The sequence below is a fragment of the Thalassophryne amazonica genome, chromosome 1, assembly GCF_902500255.1.
Source record: "Thalassophryne amazonica chromosome 1, fThaAma1.1, whole genome shotgun sequence".
In the NCBI taxonomy this organism is placed as follows: domain Eukaryota; kingdom Metazoa; phylum Chordata; class Actinopteri; order Batrachoidiformes; family Batrachoididae; genus Thalassophryne; species Thalassophryne amazonica.
The window spans coordinates 3,927,648-3,943,509 of NC_047103.1; the positions used below are offsets into that span (position 1 = coordinate 3,927,648).

The window sequence follows — 15,862 nt, forward strand, 5'->3', positions numbered from 1 at the left end:
AGATATCTCGGCAACGAGGTGGAGATGACGTCCGGGTTTTATGGAGTAGTATGATGAAGTGAAGATGGGTGACAGCTGTCATGAGATAATGAGTGACAGCTGTCACCCCCGGCTGTGTCCGTGGCGGCAGCGCCCTCTCGTGCCTGAAGCCTGCACTTCAGGCAGGGCGCCCTCTTCTGGCGGCCCACACAACATTTTCAAGATGATAATGCATCTTGCCATAGAGCAAAACTGTGAAAACATTCCTTGCAAAAAGACACACAGGGTCAATGTCATGGCCTGCAAATCCAATTGAAAATCTTTGGTGGAAGTTGAAGAAAATGGTCCATGACAAGGCTCCAACCTGCAAAGCTGATCTGGCAACAGCAATCAGAGAAAGTTGGAGCCAGATTGATGAAGAGTACTGTTTGTCACTCATTAAGTCCATGCCTCAGAGACTGCAAGCTGTTATAAAAGCCAGAGGTGGTGCAACAAAATACTAGTGATGTGTTGGAGCGTTCTTTTGTTTTTCATGATTCCATAATTTTTTCCTCAGAATTGAGTGATTCCATATTTTTTTCCCTCTGTTTGGTCTAAAAAAGTAACCGTTACTGACTGCCACAATTTCTTTTCCTGATTTCTTATAGTGTTTCTTAAAGTCAGAAAGTTGCCATTTGAAATGACTTTAGTTTTGTGTCATGTCTGTGATCTGCTTTTTTTCTACAAAATTAAACAACTGAATGAACATCCTCCGAGGCCGGTGAGTCCATAATTTTTGCCAGGGGTTGTACATCTGCTTGATTTGTCTTTAAATATGCCAATATTTTACACCTTTTAATTGGATTTCCACATCCATTAATATTCCAAGACATACATTTTATATACACTTAACAAAAATTTAAACACAACAAATTCATCTCATACAAAATGGGAGCAAAACCAAAAGTGTTGCGTTTATATTTTTGTTGAGTATATTTTCCAGTCATTACAAATTATGAATTGCAATATAACTTAAACCTGTAGCCATGCCTTTAAACAGAAATGAACATTCTTGTCCTCTGAAAAGCCTAATATGTGAGTGCACCCAGCCAAAATAAAGCAAAACAAATGGAAAAAAGAACATTTCCTTTATATAAACCATCCAAACAGTTTTAACAAAAGATCTACCGTAGAGCTGCCTAATGCAGCCTAGGAAAAAAAAAGGCAACCTAAAAAAACCTTATCAGGTCCGTAGGACGCTGCTCCTTTTCTCTCCCTCCAGGATGACAGGTGGCGAGGTCTGCCCCCTCTCCCACAGTCAAACACCAGGTGTCTCCTGCAGGCTCCTTACAGTGACGTCATTCAGTCGTATTAGAGATCCCCTGTCACTGCTGCTTGAGCTCCTCCTACTCATCATCATCAATGAAAAACGTTTCCGCTGCCTTTGGCGAGTTGAAGCTCACGTTTTTCCCTTTCCACTTCACGCGCAGTGTAGCCGGGAACGCCAGGGTGTATTTGACGTTGTGCTCCTGTAGCTTTCGCTTCACGGCTGTGAAAGCCTTCCTTTTCTCCGCCAGCTCTTTATTCATATCAGGAAACACAGACAACCGGCATCCTCCCCAGTCAAACCCGCGTTTCTCCTTAGCCGCCATAATAACTTTATCCCTCGCTGACTGCCTCAGGAAGCATATGAGCACTGGCCTCGGGGGTTGGTTTGGATCTGAAAGCGGGGTGGGGAAACGGTGGGCGCGCTCAATCTCAAACTCGGCATCATCACGCACACCAAGCCCCTCAACCAACATCTTTCAAACACAGCTCAACAGTGTCCCGTCAGCACCAACCATCTCTTTTAACCCAATGACTCGCATGTTGTTCCTCTTACTGTGATTTTCGAGGGCCTGGATGCGGTTCCACATATCGTCCACCTGTTTCCTCCTCTCACCGTCTGCAGTGTGGAGCCGCTCCGACGTGTCCTCTAGGCAGGAAATGCACGTCTCAGCCTCCGTTAACCTCTCCTGCATCGCCACCACTGTTGTATTCAGTTCAGTTGTCGTCTGCTTTATTGTAGAAACATCAGTAGCGACACTTTGCAGCATATTACTCATTTTAACAACTTCAGTAAACAACTTAGCCAAGTTAGGAGGAGAGGACGCTTCGTCACCTTCTTCCTCATGTGGAGGACTGTTGCGGGTGGCCACGCGACCCGAACTTTTAAATTGCTTTGAGGCGGCCATTGCGGGATTAAATAGCTTAATTTTCTTAAAAAGAACGACAACTGCTCTTACACAGCCCAGCAGAACAAGAGTGGCATTAAGTGGAAGCCTGGACCACAAAAGAATCACTCAAAAAACAAGCCGAAGAGCGGAGGGTTTCTAACCAGCTGCCATCTTGTTCGCCGTGCCCACGTGACTCCGCAATAACCTTCTTGGAGTCATTGTGCATAACGCACAAACTAAGTTTGGTGACTTGCTTGCCTCTACTGGTGGTTGGCTCTCACTGCGGTATTGTATCACTTCCTGTTCCGCAGCACAGCGGTGTTTTGCTGTATCTGTTAGCTGTTTAATCTGCGCAGTTAGATTGATCTAGATAACTAGATAACGATTTGTTTCACAGTGTAATCTTCACGTGCCTTAACTAAAGCACTCCCTCTGCTGAATCACCTCTAAATTATTTACACATTATTCACTTTGTGTGTTTTTAGGAATCTGCTACCTTAGCGCAGCTACTAGCTCTTAGCTGATTTAGCATGGCGGCTTCTCCTGTCTCTCCCGCACTTTTCTGCTCTGGGTGTGAAATGTTTAGTTATTCCTCAGCCTCCTTTAGCAGTAATGGTACTTGTAATAAGTGTAGCTTATTCGTAGCTTTGGAGGCCAGGCTGGGCGAATTGGAGACTCGGCTCAACACCGTGGAAAATTCTAAAGCTAGCCAGGCCCCTGTAGTCGGTGCGGACCAAGGTAGCTTAGCCGCCGTTAGCTGCCTTCCAGCAGATCCCCAGCAGCCAGGAAAGCAGGCCGACTGGGTGACTGTGAGGAGGAAGCGTAGCCCTAAACAGAAGCCCCGTGTACACCGCCAACCCGTTCACATTTCTAATCGTTTTTCCCCACTCGGCGACACACCCACCGAGGATCAAACTCTGGTTATTGGCGACTCTGTTTTGAGAAATGTGAAGTTAGCGACACCAGCAACCATAGTCAGTTGTCTTCCGGGGGCCAGAGCAGGCGACATTGAAGGAAATTTGAAACTGCTGGCTAAGGCTAAGCGTAAATTTGGTAAGATTGTAATTCACGTCGGCAGTAATGACACCCGGTTACGCCAATCGGAGGTCACTAAAATTAACATTGAATCGGTGTGTAACTTTGCAAAAACAATGTCGGACTCTGTAGTTTTCTCTGGGCCCCTCTCCAATCGGACCAGGAGTGACATGTTTAGCTGCATGTTCTCCTTGAATTGCTGGCTGTCTGAGTGGTGTCCAAAAAATGAGGTGGGCTTCATAGATAATTGGCAAAGCTTCTGGGGAAAACCTGGTCTTGTTAGGAGAGACGGCATCCATCCCAGCAGCTCTCATTTCTAGAAATCTGGCCAATTTTCTTAAATCCTCCAAACCGTGACTATACAGGGTTGCAACCAGGAAGCAGAGTTGTAGTCTTACACACCTCTCTGCAGCTTCTCTCCCCCTGCCATCCCCTCATTACCCCATCCCCGTAGAGACGGTGCCTGCTCCCAGACCACCAATAACCAGTAAAAATCTATTTAAGCATAAAAATTCAAAAAGAAAAAATAATATAGCACCTTCAACTGCACCACAGACTAAAACAGTTAAATGTGGTCTATTAAACATTAGGTCTCTGTTAGTAAATGATATAATAATTGATCAACATATTGATTTATTCTGCCTTACAGAAACCTGGTTACAGCAGGATGAATGTTAGTTTAAATGAGTCAACACCCCTGAGTCACACTAACTGTCAGAACGCTCGTAGCACGGGCCGAGGTGGAGGATTAGCAGCAATCTTCCACTCCAGCTTATTAATTAATCAAAAACCCAGACAGAGCTTTAATTCATTTGAAAGCTTGACTCTTAGTCTTGTCCATCCAAATTGGAAGTCCCAAAAACCAGCTTTATTTGTTATTATCTATCGTCCACCTGGTCGTTACTGTGAGTTTCTCTGTGAATTTTCAGACCTTTTGTCTGACTTAGTGCTTAGCTCAGATAAGATAATTATAGTGGGCGATTTTAACATTCACACAGATGCTGAGAATGACAGCCTCAACACTGCATTTAATCTATTATTAGACTCAATTGGCTTTGCTCAAAATGTAAATGAGTCCACCCACCACTTTAATCATATCTTAGATCTTGTTCTGACTTATGGTATGGAAATAGAAGACTTAACAGTATTCCCTGAAAACTCCCTTCTGTCTGATCATTTCTTAATAACATTTACTCTGATGGACTACCCAGCAGTGGGGAATAAGTTTCATTACACTAGAAGTCTTTCAGAAAGTGCTGTAACTAGGTTTAAGGATATGATTCCTTCTTTATGTTCTCTAATGCCATATACCAACACAGTGCAGAGTAGCTACCTAAACTCTGTAAGTGAGATAGAGTATCTCGTCAATAGTTTTACATCCTCATTGAAGACAACTTTGGATGCTGTAGCTCCTCTGAAAAAGAGAGCTTTAAATCAGAAGTGCCTGACTCCGTGGTATAACTCACAAACTCGCAGCTTAAAGCAGATAACCCGTAAGTTGGACAGGAAATGGCGTCTCACTAATTTAGAAGATCTTCACTTAGCCTGGAAAAAGAGTCTGTTGCTCTATAAAAAAGCCCTCCGTAAAGCTAGGACATCTTACTACTCATCATTAATTGAAGAAAATAAGAACAACCCCAGGTTTCTTTTCAGCAGCCAGGCAAAGAGTCAGAGCTCTATTGAGCCGAGTATTCCTTTAACTTTAACTAGTAATGACTTCATGACTTTCTTTGCTAATAAAATTTTAACAATTAGAGAAAAAATTACTCATAACCATCCCAAAGACGTATCATTATCTTTGGCTGCTTTCAGTGATGCCGGTATTTGGTTAGACTCTTTCTCTCCGATTGTTCTGTCTGAGTTATTTTCATTAGTTACTTCATCCAAACCATCAACATGTCTATTATACCCCATTCCTACCAGGCTGCTCAAGGAAGCCCTACCATTATTTAATGCTTCGATCTTAAATATGATCAATCTATCTTTATTAGTTGGCTATGTACCACAGGCTTTTAAGGTGGCAGTAATTAAACCATTACTTAAAAAGCCATCACTTGACCCAGCTATCTTAGCTAATTATAGGCCAATCTCCAACCTTCCTTTTCTCTCAAAAATTCTTGAAAGGGTAGTTGTAAAACAGCTAACTGATCATCTGCAGAGGAATGTTCTATTTGAAGAGTTTCAGTCAGGTTTTAGAATTCATTCAGCTAGAGTACTGACGGGGACTAGAAGGAGAGAGCATATCTCACCCATATTGGCCTCTCTTCATTGGCTTCCTGTTAATTCTAGAATAGAATTTAAAATTCTTCTTCTTACTTATAAGGTTTTGAATAATCAGGTCCCATCTTATCTTAGGGACCTCATAGTACCATATCACCCCAATAGAGCGCTTCGCTCTCAGACTGCAGGCTTACTTGTAGTTCCTAGGGTTTGTAAGAGTAGAATGGGAGGCAGAGCCTTCAGCTTTCAGGCTCCTCTCCTGTGGAACCAGCTCCCAATTCAGATCAGGGAGACAGACACCCTCTCTACTTTTAAGATTAGGCTTAAAACTTTCCTTTTTGCTAAAGCTTATAGTTAGGGCTGGATCAGGTGACCCTGAACCATCCCTTAGTTATGCTGCTATAGACGTAGACTGCTGGGGGGTTCCCATGATGCACTGTTTCTTTCTCTTTTTGCTCTGTATGCACCACTCTGCATTTAATCATTAGTGATTGATCTCTGCTCCCCTCCACAGCATGTCTTTTTCCTGGTTCTCTCCCTCAGCCCCAACCAGTCCCAGCAGAAGACTGCCCCTCCCTGAGCCTGGTTCTGCTGGAGGTTTCTTCCTGTTAAAAGGGAGTTTTTCCTTCCCACTGTCACCAAGTGCTTGCTCATAGGGGGTCGTTTTGACCGTTGGGGTTTTTCCGTAATTATTGTATGGCCTTGCCTTACAATATAAAGCAAAAAAAATTCAAACCAACATTTTGAACTATTGTTCAAAATGTTGGTTTGAATTTTTTGTATCACTGAAAGCTGCAGCCTCACACACCTCTTCAGCGCCATAAATATTACAGCTCTTGTTCACATTTTGTGAAGCCGGTTTTTAAAAATATGCTTTTGAAGCTGTTTTTGTGCGATTAGTGGCATCAAACACGTGAGTGAATGAGAAACTCCCCGCTAACACGGAACGTCCTTGTAACGTTGCTGGGACGTTACATTTTTGTTGCACAATTGGGAACGTTCTGTCCACCTCCTGGCAACTTCCATCAGGAACGTTTACTTGTTACAGTTTTTGGACGTTTCTTTGAATTGGTATTGTTGTAAATTTAAATAAAGTGATTCCTGTATTTTCTTTCTTAACACTTATATTTTATAACTTATTTAATTTTCCGAAAGTTTTCATTCTCAGGGATACTTTAGTAGACCTACCGTCCCGATGATAGTCTAGTCCGGATTGACCGGTCGATCGCATTGGGGGAACTCCCGCGGTTCATTCTATCTGCGCATGCGCAGGGTCAAGAGGTCGTGAGGAGCTACAGTGGAGAGTGACGCGAGCGTATAATGGCGGAGGAAAAAGATCCCAAACTTATCATTTTCATCCGGAGTGGGAGGAAGATTATTTTTTCGTTTATTCAAATGGCAAATCCATCTGCTTTATCTGCAATGCAAACGTGGCATTACCGAAGAAAGGTAATTTGGAGCGGCATTTTAAGACGATCCACAAGAGCTACGATGCTAGCTTCCCGGCTAAAAGCCGGCTTGGAGCACAACAGGCCGTTTTCCCCGGACAAATACCACCAGTAAGGCTGCAACCACAGCTTCTTATCGTGCCAGCCGTGTTCTGGCAAAAAGAAAGAAATCATTCAAGGATGGTGAAATTGTGAAAGAAGCTTTCATGGAAGCTGCAGATGTGATCTTTGCCGATTTTAAAAATCAGAATGAGATCGTGTCTGCAGGATGTGCAGCTCTCAAGAAAGTCTGTTGCACGACGATGCGAGTTCATGCGGAGGATATTGATCAGCAACTGAAGAATGATACTGAGGTATGTGAGTGTTTTTCTCTGCAATTCGATGAATCCACTGATACTGTGGACGTGGCTCAGCTATGTGTTTTTATTAGAATGTTTTTTGACAACATGAATGTAAAAGAAGAACTGCTGAGCATTTTTCCTTTGAAAGGCCACACGAGAGGCACAGATATGTTTCAGGTTTTTATGGAATTTGTTAATAAGAGCCAGCTGCCCCTCTACAAACTCATTTCTATAACCGAGCTGCCAGCTCGATGCCATCTTAATAATGTATTTATACAAACAACCATGTCATCAGATTTCATTGCATGAGAGGCCTATTAACTGATCGAGTAGTTCTGCTGTGTTTATATACGTGTTCCTGCTTTCAGCAGCACTGGAGCTGTTTCATGTAAACTAAACTTGAAGCAACTTTGTAACAGATGGTACACAGCAACGACTCGACAGACTGGAGTCAAAGGTGGACGGAATACTACAACTACTGTGAGGAATCAGGCTGCTGAAGAAGCTGACTGCATTGGAGATAATGCAGGCCAGACTTAAAACAACGGAGGAGCTGGACCAATTCAGCAAAACGCTGGAGGACCAGGAGTTTAGGAGGACAGGGGTCAATTATTGTTCCTAACACTTTTGCAGAAGAGGTTATTTTCATAAAAGTTGCATATTGCCATTGCACACATACTTCTTTTTACTCTGTCATAGGTGAATCTGCTGAAACAGCTATCTGGATCAATGCTGAACTCCTTTGCCAGGACGATGCTCGGCGGAATTGGGATGTGGCGGTTGTGGGCTGGCGTCAGCCTCAAAGGATGGAAAGGGAAGCAAGCCCTGCAGCCTCTCACTCTCTAGAGTTTTGAAGAGTAAGTTATCAAGGTGTCTCACTGCATCATTTAATTTTAGTTAGCAATTAAAAAGAATTTTATCGTTTCTCCAGTTAAAAAAGAGGAAAATACAAGACCGTTTTTTATTTTGTTTTTGTGACAGAAGCCTTCAGCAACAAGATGGAAATTTTACCAGATGCTATCGATGATGCGTTAACTGAAACACTGCGCCATGCAGCAAAGAGGGTAAGTAGTTAAACTTTTATGGCATCAGCAACTCACAGGTGACTTGTACTAGCACCATGGCCACACCTAGTCATTCCCTTCAATCAAATCCCGGTCCAGTGTTGACTGTTTCAAGAGTAAAGACCGTGACCGGCTCACATGCACCCCAGCTCTTTGGAGCAATCTCTCTCTCTCAATCCGTTCCTCACATTCTGTATTCTCTTTCCGCAAACATCTTAAAACCTATCTGTGTGGGCTCACCTTCCCTCCATAGTGTAACTGTCACTCGGCTGTGTTGACAATTGGAATTCATTCATTCGTTATTGGTTTATTTGACAGGGACAGTGCATATTAACGAACGTACAATTGTTTATAGACAGTATATATACGAGGTCTGTCAATAAAGTATAGGTCCTTTTAATTTTTTTCAAAAACTATATGGATTTCATTCATATGTTTTTACGTCAGACATGCTTGAACCCTCGTGCGCATGCGTGAGTTTTTCCACGCCTGTCGGTGACGTCATTCGCCTGTGAGCACTCCTTGTGGGAGGAGTCGTCCAGCCCCTCGTCGGAATTCCTTTGTCTGAGAAGTTGCTGAGAGACTGGCGCTTTGTTTGATCGAAATTTTTTCTAAACCTGTGAGACACATCGAAGTGGACATGGTTCGAAAAATTAAGATGGTTTTCGGTGAAAATTTTAACGGCTGATGAGAGATTTTGAGGCGATACTGTCGCTTTAAGGACTTCCCAAGGTGCGAGACGTCGTGCAGCGCTCCCAAGCGCCGTCGTCAGCCTGTTTCAAGCTGAAAACCTCCACATTTCAGGCTCTATTGATCCAGGACGTCGTGAGAGAACAGAGAAGTTTCAGAAGAAGTCGGTTTCAGCATTTTATCCGGATATTCCACTGTTAAAGGAGATTTTTTTTAATGAAAGACGTGCGGGCGGATTGCAGCGTCAGCTCGCAGCCGCTGCGACGCTCCGCCACAGGAAAAACACCTCCATTGGAAGCCTTAAGGACAAGTTGGAACATGTCCAGCTGTTAAACAATTTCTCATATACTCACTCCATTGAAAGCCATCAAAAGCCGCCTGGATTTTACAAATGTTATCAACACAGAGGTGTTTTTCCTGTTCCGCCGCACCGCGCCGGTTGCGTCCCGACGCGCGGACCCGTCCGCACGTCTTTCATTAAAAAAATCTCCTTTAACAGTGGAATATCCGGATAAAATGCTGAAACCGACTTCTTCTGAAACGTCTCTGTTCTCTCACGATGTCCTGGATCAATAGAGCCTGAAATGTGGAGGTTTTCAGCTTGAAACAGGCTGACGACGGCGCCTGAGAGCGCTGCGCGACGTCTCGCACCGTGGGAAGTCCTTAAAGCGACAGTATCACCTCAAAATCTCTCATCAGCCGTTAAAATGTTCACCGAAAACCAGCTTAATTTTTTGAACCGTGTCCACTTCGATGTGCCTCACAGGTTTAGAAAAAATTTTGATCAAACAAAGCGCCAGTCTCTCAGCAACTTCTCAGACAAAGGAATTCCGACGAGGGGCTGGACGACTCCTCCCACAAGGAGTGCTCACAGGCGAATGACGTCACCGACAGGCGTGGAAAAACTCACGCATGCGCACGAGGGTTCAAGCATGTCTGACGTAAAAACATATGAATGAAATCCATATAGTTTTTGAAAAAATAAAAAGGACCTATACTTTATGGACAGACCTCGTGTATATATATATACACACACACACACACATATATGGCGCACACTTTAACGTAAATATGCCAGTTTTAGCATAATACTAATTTCCATCCGTAGTCTCCAGACATAATATAAAACACAGAGCATTTAACAAGCATAAAAACATTGATAATTTACAATATAATACAGTGTCATTTTAATATAACCCAGAGCCATATAAAGGAGGAGTTGATCTGTTCCGGTCAAGATGGAGGTTAAAATGCTGTTGTCTCAATATAAATTGCAGGAAAGTACTGAGGTAGAATTCAGTTGTAGGTGTGTACAGGTACAGTCAGTTTTATTATAAGATGCTGAATTAAAGTGCTTTGTCGCGATGGTAAAGTGCTCGATACAGCTGCACTATCTCTTTAAAGTGCTGGTGTGCATAAGCTTACCTATGTGTTGTTGTGTGCGTGTATATGAAAGTATATTGTTTTCGCATGTCTTTAACCTGTAATGATTACAGGTTTGGTTTTCTTTCAGCCATGTTTTAAGCTGTATCTTGAATAAAGCAAATGTGGGGCTGAACCTGATTGTCGTTGGCAGAGTATTCCACATGCTACTGCCCCTAATAGAGAGTACATTTTGAGCAAAGACAATTTTTCTAAATTTAATCTCACAATCACCCCTAGCGGAGGATCTGGTGTTAATTTCATTGTTACTTTTCCTGTTAATGTAGTTCCTTAGAGGGGGTGGGGCCAAATTGTGTAGGGACCTGTACACAACACAACACATTTTAAATAGCATGAAATTCTCAAAACTTAAAAGCTTATATTTTTCTAAGATTGGACGGTGATGAGAAATCTTTTTTTTTTTTGGTCCAATATTTTTATGGCTTTTTTGTACAATTGTTCTACTGGTTTCAGTACAGTTGTTCCTGCAAAGGACCATGTTGTAATGCAATACTCTATATGTGACATGAAGTGTAAGTAAGATTTGGCCGCATCTATTGTAATAAACGGTCTTATCTGTTTAAAATTAGATTGATTGAACTTTACAGTGTGATTTACCTTTTTGATATGTTTTTTGAATGTAAGATTTGGGTCTGATATCACTCAGGGATATTAGAATTGGTTCACAAGCACAGTTCTTCCCCTTCCAAGAAAACATGGGATCTGGCTAGCTTAATTGGTCTTTTGGTGAACATCATACATACAGTTTTTTGGTGTTCAGCAGAAGACAATTTTTATGTAGTCATTTGTGTATTTTACATAGTGCATTTGTGATGTCTACAGATATTTTGTCACTCTTTCCCTGGGTAAAGATTACTGCGTCATCTGCATACATTTGCATATTTAGTTCAGAGCACACATCAGGGAGATCATTTCTATACAGAAAGAGGGGCTAGTATGGAGCCTTGTGGAAGACCAACATAACTAGGGAGATATGTGGATGTGGCACCATCCACAACAACACGCTGCTTTCTGTTCGAAAGATAGGATTGAAACCATTGAATAGTATCCTCAGAAAAATTAAAATATGAATTGTAAAAATTGAGATATTGAATTAAGGATTCTGCATATTAATACATAGACTGGTTGAGCGCCCTTGAACTTCACTGTGCTGAGGGGACTGGCACTATAGAAGTTATTGTATAGTATTTTTATGAATGGTTTTCTTTGTTTTTTAGGAAAAGGAGGATGAAATAATTGGTACTGGCGTTAATGCTGACTCAGATGCTGGGGTGGATGCCGATGCCATGGACCATTGTGTAGTGAATGATGACGCCATGGACGGCAGTGCCATGAGTGATGATGCCACAGTTAGTCATGGGTCAGATGAGAAGTGATTCATTTTATACTGAGAACTTATGCCTCCCCCTCTGTAAGGTGCAGGGGAGACATGAAATAAGTGCCCAATTTTCCTTGCACAACTTTTTTTCCTGGATGCCATGATCATCAACTCAACTGGATTGACGCTATGTTTGTTTTGATCCACCTTTGTGATCCACCCACCATTGTGGGAACAAATCAAAAGCTGTGTTCACCACGGGGACACGTTCGGCACTATTCAGGATTATTTGAGTTTTTTTTTTTTTTTTTTACAGATGACGAACAATGTGTAAAAAAAAAAATCTGACCGATGCAACAGCATCAGTCCAAACCGGTCTGGATCCGGAACTGATGTTGCTGCTTTAAAGGGTGGGCGGTGGAGACATCTTCAGTTTTTGTTTAACGTTGACCCTTCTAGTTCATTTTATACTGAGAACTTATCCATGGCTTAATGCTATTGTAACTGTAATAATACTGGATGATGTCACCTGGCTTAGTACCTGAGAGATTGGAGTGTATTTGACCTGTTTCTATGACTATTATTTTATGTGTTTATTTATGTAAGGTAAATTATTCTATTGAAGTTTTATTGCACTGAAGTCACTGATTGAGAAAAGAAATTTCGTTTTCTAGTGTATACAATTGCACAGTGAAAATAACAAAATCTTTGAACCTTAGTCATGGGTCACACATCACGAATGAGAACTGATCCCTGGCTTAATGCTATTGTAATTGTAATAATACTAGAGGGCGGATGAGAACTAATCAAGTTACTGAGAACTTGTCCATGGCTTAATGCATTGCTATTGTAATAATACTTCTAAAGTAATAAACTTGCAATTTACAGACTCATGCAGTGTTCACAGTGTTCCTGCGTGTTGGGGGACATTCTAGGTTGGTTGGTTGGCAACGTTCTTGGCAACATCCCTGGAACGTTCTGGAGAGTCTACAAATGAACGTTCCTACAACGTTGTGATGCAACATTACTGCCACTTTGATGTAACGTTCAGGCAACATTCCATTGTTAGCTGGGTCTTGGATCATCCATCAATACAGAACATGCAGATCGTAAAAAACTGTCATGTTGTTGGATGTTATGTTTCATGGCTAATTTGTTTGTGATATAAGTCATAATACAACTTGCTAATAAACTCAAATCTTCTTATGATAATAGTATCCTGGTGTTTCCTCTGGGATGCCACGACACACATTCCTCTGCTTGTGACGCCACACAGACAAACACAGTTTTACTTTGATACATGATGTTGCAGCACACTGCACGTCAGATGTTAAAATGCAACTTGTTTCATGCAAACACATATAACTTTAATCATTCATGCTGAGGGTAGCGGCCCGCCCATCTGGGGTGTGGCTGGAGTGCAGGGGGTAAAAGGCAGGCGGGGGGCGGAGTTAGTGGGCCTGCAGGCGGAGTAGCACCTTCCTGTCCAGGAAAGATTTTATTTAATACATTTAAAATTGAAGTCTGTTATTTGAAGGTTTTTGAGTCTTGAAGTCACGCCCCATTACACCCGTGAAAACTGGAAATTTACAATCTCACGTGATGGAGAAAATCTGAGCTCAGATTCAGCACCCAAAATGACCCTAAATTAGTTCTCAAACTCCATGCAAGATTTTTTTTGTTTTGACCAGTGTAATTGTCTACTCATTGTTAATTGTGAAGTTTTATGCTGGTTCTTGCAGTGACCTTGCAAGCTTCTTAAAGCTCATTTAAATGTATGTGCATAACTGATTGTCACATCTAAATTAAGAAACACGTGACACCGCCAGTGAAAGGTTGTTACAAATGGTTGGATTCAAAACTTTGGGCCGACTCACTGTCGTCACCTAGTGGCTCATTTATGTTGTTCTCTCTACAATATCCACAGTAAAGGTAAGTCCCTTCGGCTGCTCCCTTGTTTGCACTCGGGATCACCACAACAAATCCAAGGTGGATCTGCATGTTGATTTGGCAGAAGTTTTACCCTTCCTGACACAACTACGCATTACATGGAGAAATGTGGCAGGGGTGGGATTTGAACCCCGAACCTTCTGCACTGAAACCAAGCACATTAACCACTTGGCCAACACACCTGTACAATCTCTGTACAAGGGATTGTACTGTACAATCTCCAAAAAAACAAACAACAAAAAAAACAATAAACCAAAACTGATTTTCTTCCCTCTTATTCTGGAGACAAACTTAAGCAACAAGTGGATGTTTTGTTACCATATATGGTGAACTGAGGGCGTTTCTGAGTGCAAATGACAAGATTTGTGCTTCAGAATTTATAAGCAGCTGATTCGTACTGACATGAAGTGATTTTTTTATATTTTTATTATCATTTTTGCACTTACAGACTAAATTTTGTGTTTTTTTAAAGAGCGTCACTTTTTTGTCTGAGATCTGATGCGTGCGCTGACCTGAGAACAGCTCCTGTTGTGTGTCTTTCAAACAAACACCACTTTGGGGACACTTTGGGCCTGTGTGTGAACGCTGACGTTTATTTGCGCTCCTGTCAGGTGAAACGGGGCGGACCCCTGGACTCGTCACAGACCACCGGAAACCTAAAACCAGGGTCTGACGCGGATCCCGAGCGGCACTGATGTTTGGATCAGCTCTCCGGCTGAACCCTCATGGACCCGACACCGGACCGAGCCTTTCTGGTGGAGGACGACCCGGAGGATGTCGACCTGGAGGACGACATGGACGCGTCCCAGCTGGACAAATTCATGAAGGACCGGCGGAGAGCCAAGTCCCTGCCCGCCTACCCGGGGCTGCTGGAGGCAGAACCCGGAGCCAACGGGAGGAAGCGCGTGAAGTTCGCCGACTCTCTGGGTCTGAACCTCGCCAGCATCAAACACTTCAGTGCCATGGACGATCCGCAGGTCCCGTCCAAAGTTTTGTCCAGACACCGCATCTTCAAGTCGCAGGACTTACGGAGCGACCTGTGCGTGTCTCTCAATTCGGGCCTGGACACCGAGCGCCTGGTGGCCTGCTTCCCGGAGCCGGCCGCGCCGGAGGACCGGGTCCGGCTGTTCCGCGTCTGCCTGGAGACGATCAGCACCACGCACTGCGACGTGCGCGGTCAGATCCGCGTCCTGAGCGGCAGCTCCGACAAACAGGTCGGGGTCCGGTATACCTTCAACGACTGGCTCTCCTACTCGGACGTGCAGGCTCTGCCCGTGTCCGTGGACCAGCCGGACTTGGTGGGGGAGCGTTTCGGGTTCACGGTCTACACGCCGCCCTTCATGGACCCGGGCTCTGCCTTGCACCTCGCCATCTACCTGCGTAGCGAGGAGGGAGAGTTTTGGGACAACAACGGAGGTCAGAACTACACCCTCGTGTGCCGCTGCATGGCCCGCCCCAAGACCTTCGTCAGCGCCGCCTTCTACGGCACCTGAACGGCGCATGCGCTGCGCGTAAACGGTCTCCATCCGCGCGTAAAAGCTCATCATCCGCGCGTAAAAGCTCTCCATCCTCCCAGTTTTCTGACTCCGGTTCCCATCCGGTGTTTGGACAGAGCAGCTCCTCACCTGGTCCGCACACACACTTTCCAGGGGAAAGAAACAACACACAAAACGCCACAAAGCGTCACTTTCCCGACTTCATTGATCGCACTCAAATGTCACGCGCACAATGGATGGAAAATCTTCCCGAGACGTCACCAAAGTGGCACTTTGAAGAATTTTTGAAGAAGTTAGTCATTATGCACTTATGTACACAGTTCTCAGTTTAACGTGTTGAATCATGTCTTTGTTGGTAATTAGCATTTGAGAATGAAGACCTGTTTGATAAATAAAAATACAAAATACTGTTATAATAAATATTTGAATGAAAACTGATTCCTATTTATTTTAATTTTTCTCAGACTCAGAGGAGTAACTCCATAAATCTACGTGAAAAAAAGCTTTTTCTTGCAGAAAAAAAAAAAACTGCAACATATTAGTTTCTTACACACACACACACACACACACACACACACACACACACACACACACACACAGTGGGGAAAATAAGTATTTGATCCACTGTCAGTTTTGCAGGTTTTCCCACTCACAAAGAATGTTGAGGTCTGTAATTTTTATCA

General features: G+C 43.2%; 1 protein-coding gene and 1 long non-coding RNA gene across 2 annotated transcripts; both read left to right on the forward strand.

Moving 5' to 3' along the window:
* Positions 1-6,709: 6,709 nt before the first annotated feature.
* LOC117518936 lies at positions 6,710-11,915 on the forward strand. Its single transcript, XR_004563123.1, has 4 exons — positions 6,710-7,230; positions 7,638-8,075; positions 8,200-8,282; positions 11,633-11,915. It is a non-coding gene; the product is annotated as an uncharacterized LOC117518936 (long non-coding RNA).
* A 2,307-nt stretch (positions 11,916-14,222) lies between these two features.
* Positions 14,223-15,359, forward strand: ppp1r3g (protein phosphatase 1 regulatory subunit 3G). Its single transcript, XM_034180220.1, has one exon. The coding sequence runs from the start codon at positions 14,409-14,411 to the stop codon at positions 15,174-15,176; it is 768 nt and encodes a 255-aa protein (XP_034036111.1). The 5' UTR covers positions 14,223-14,408; the 3' UTR covers positions 15,177-15,359.
* Positions 15,360-15,862: the final 503 nt, after the last annotated feature.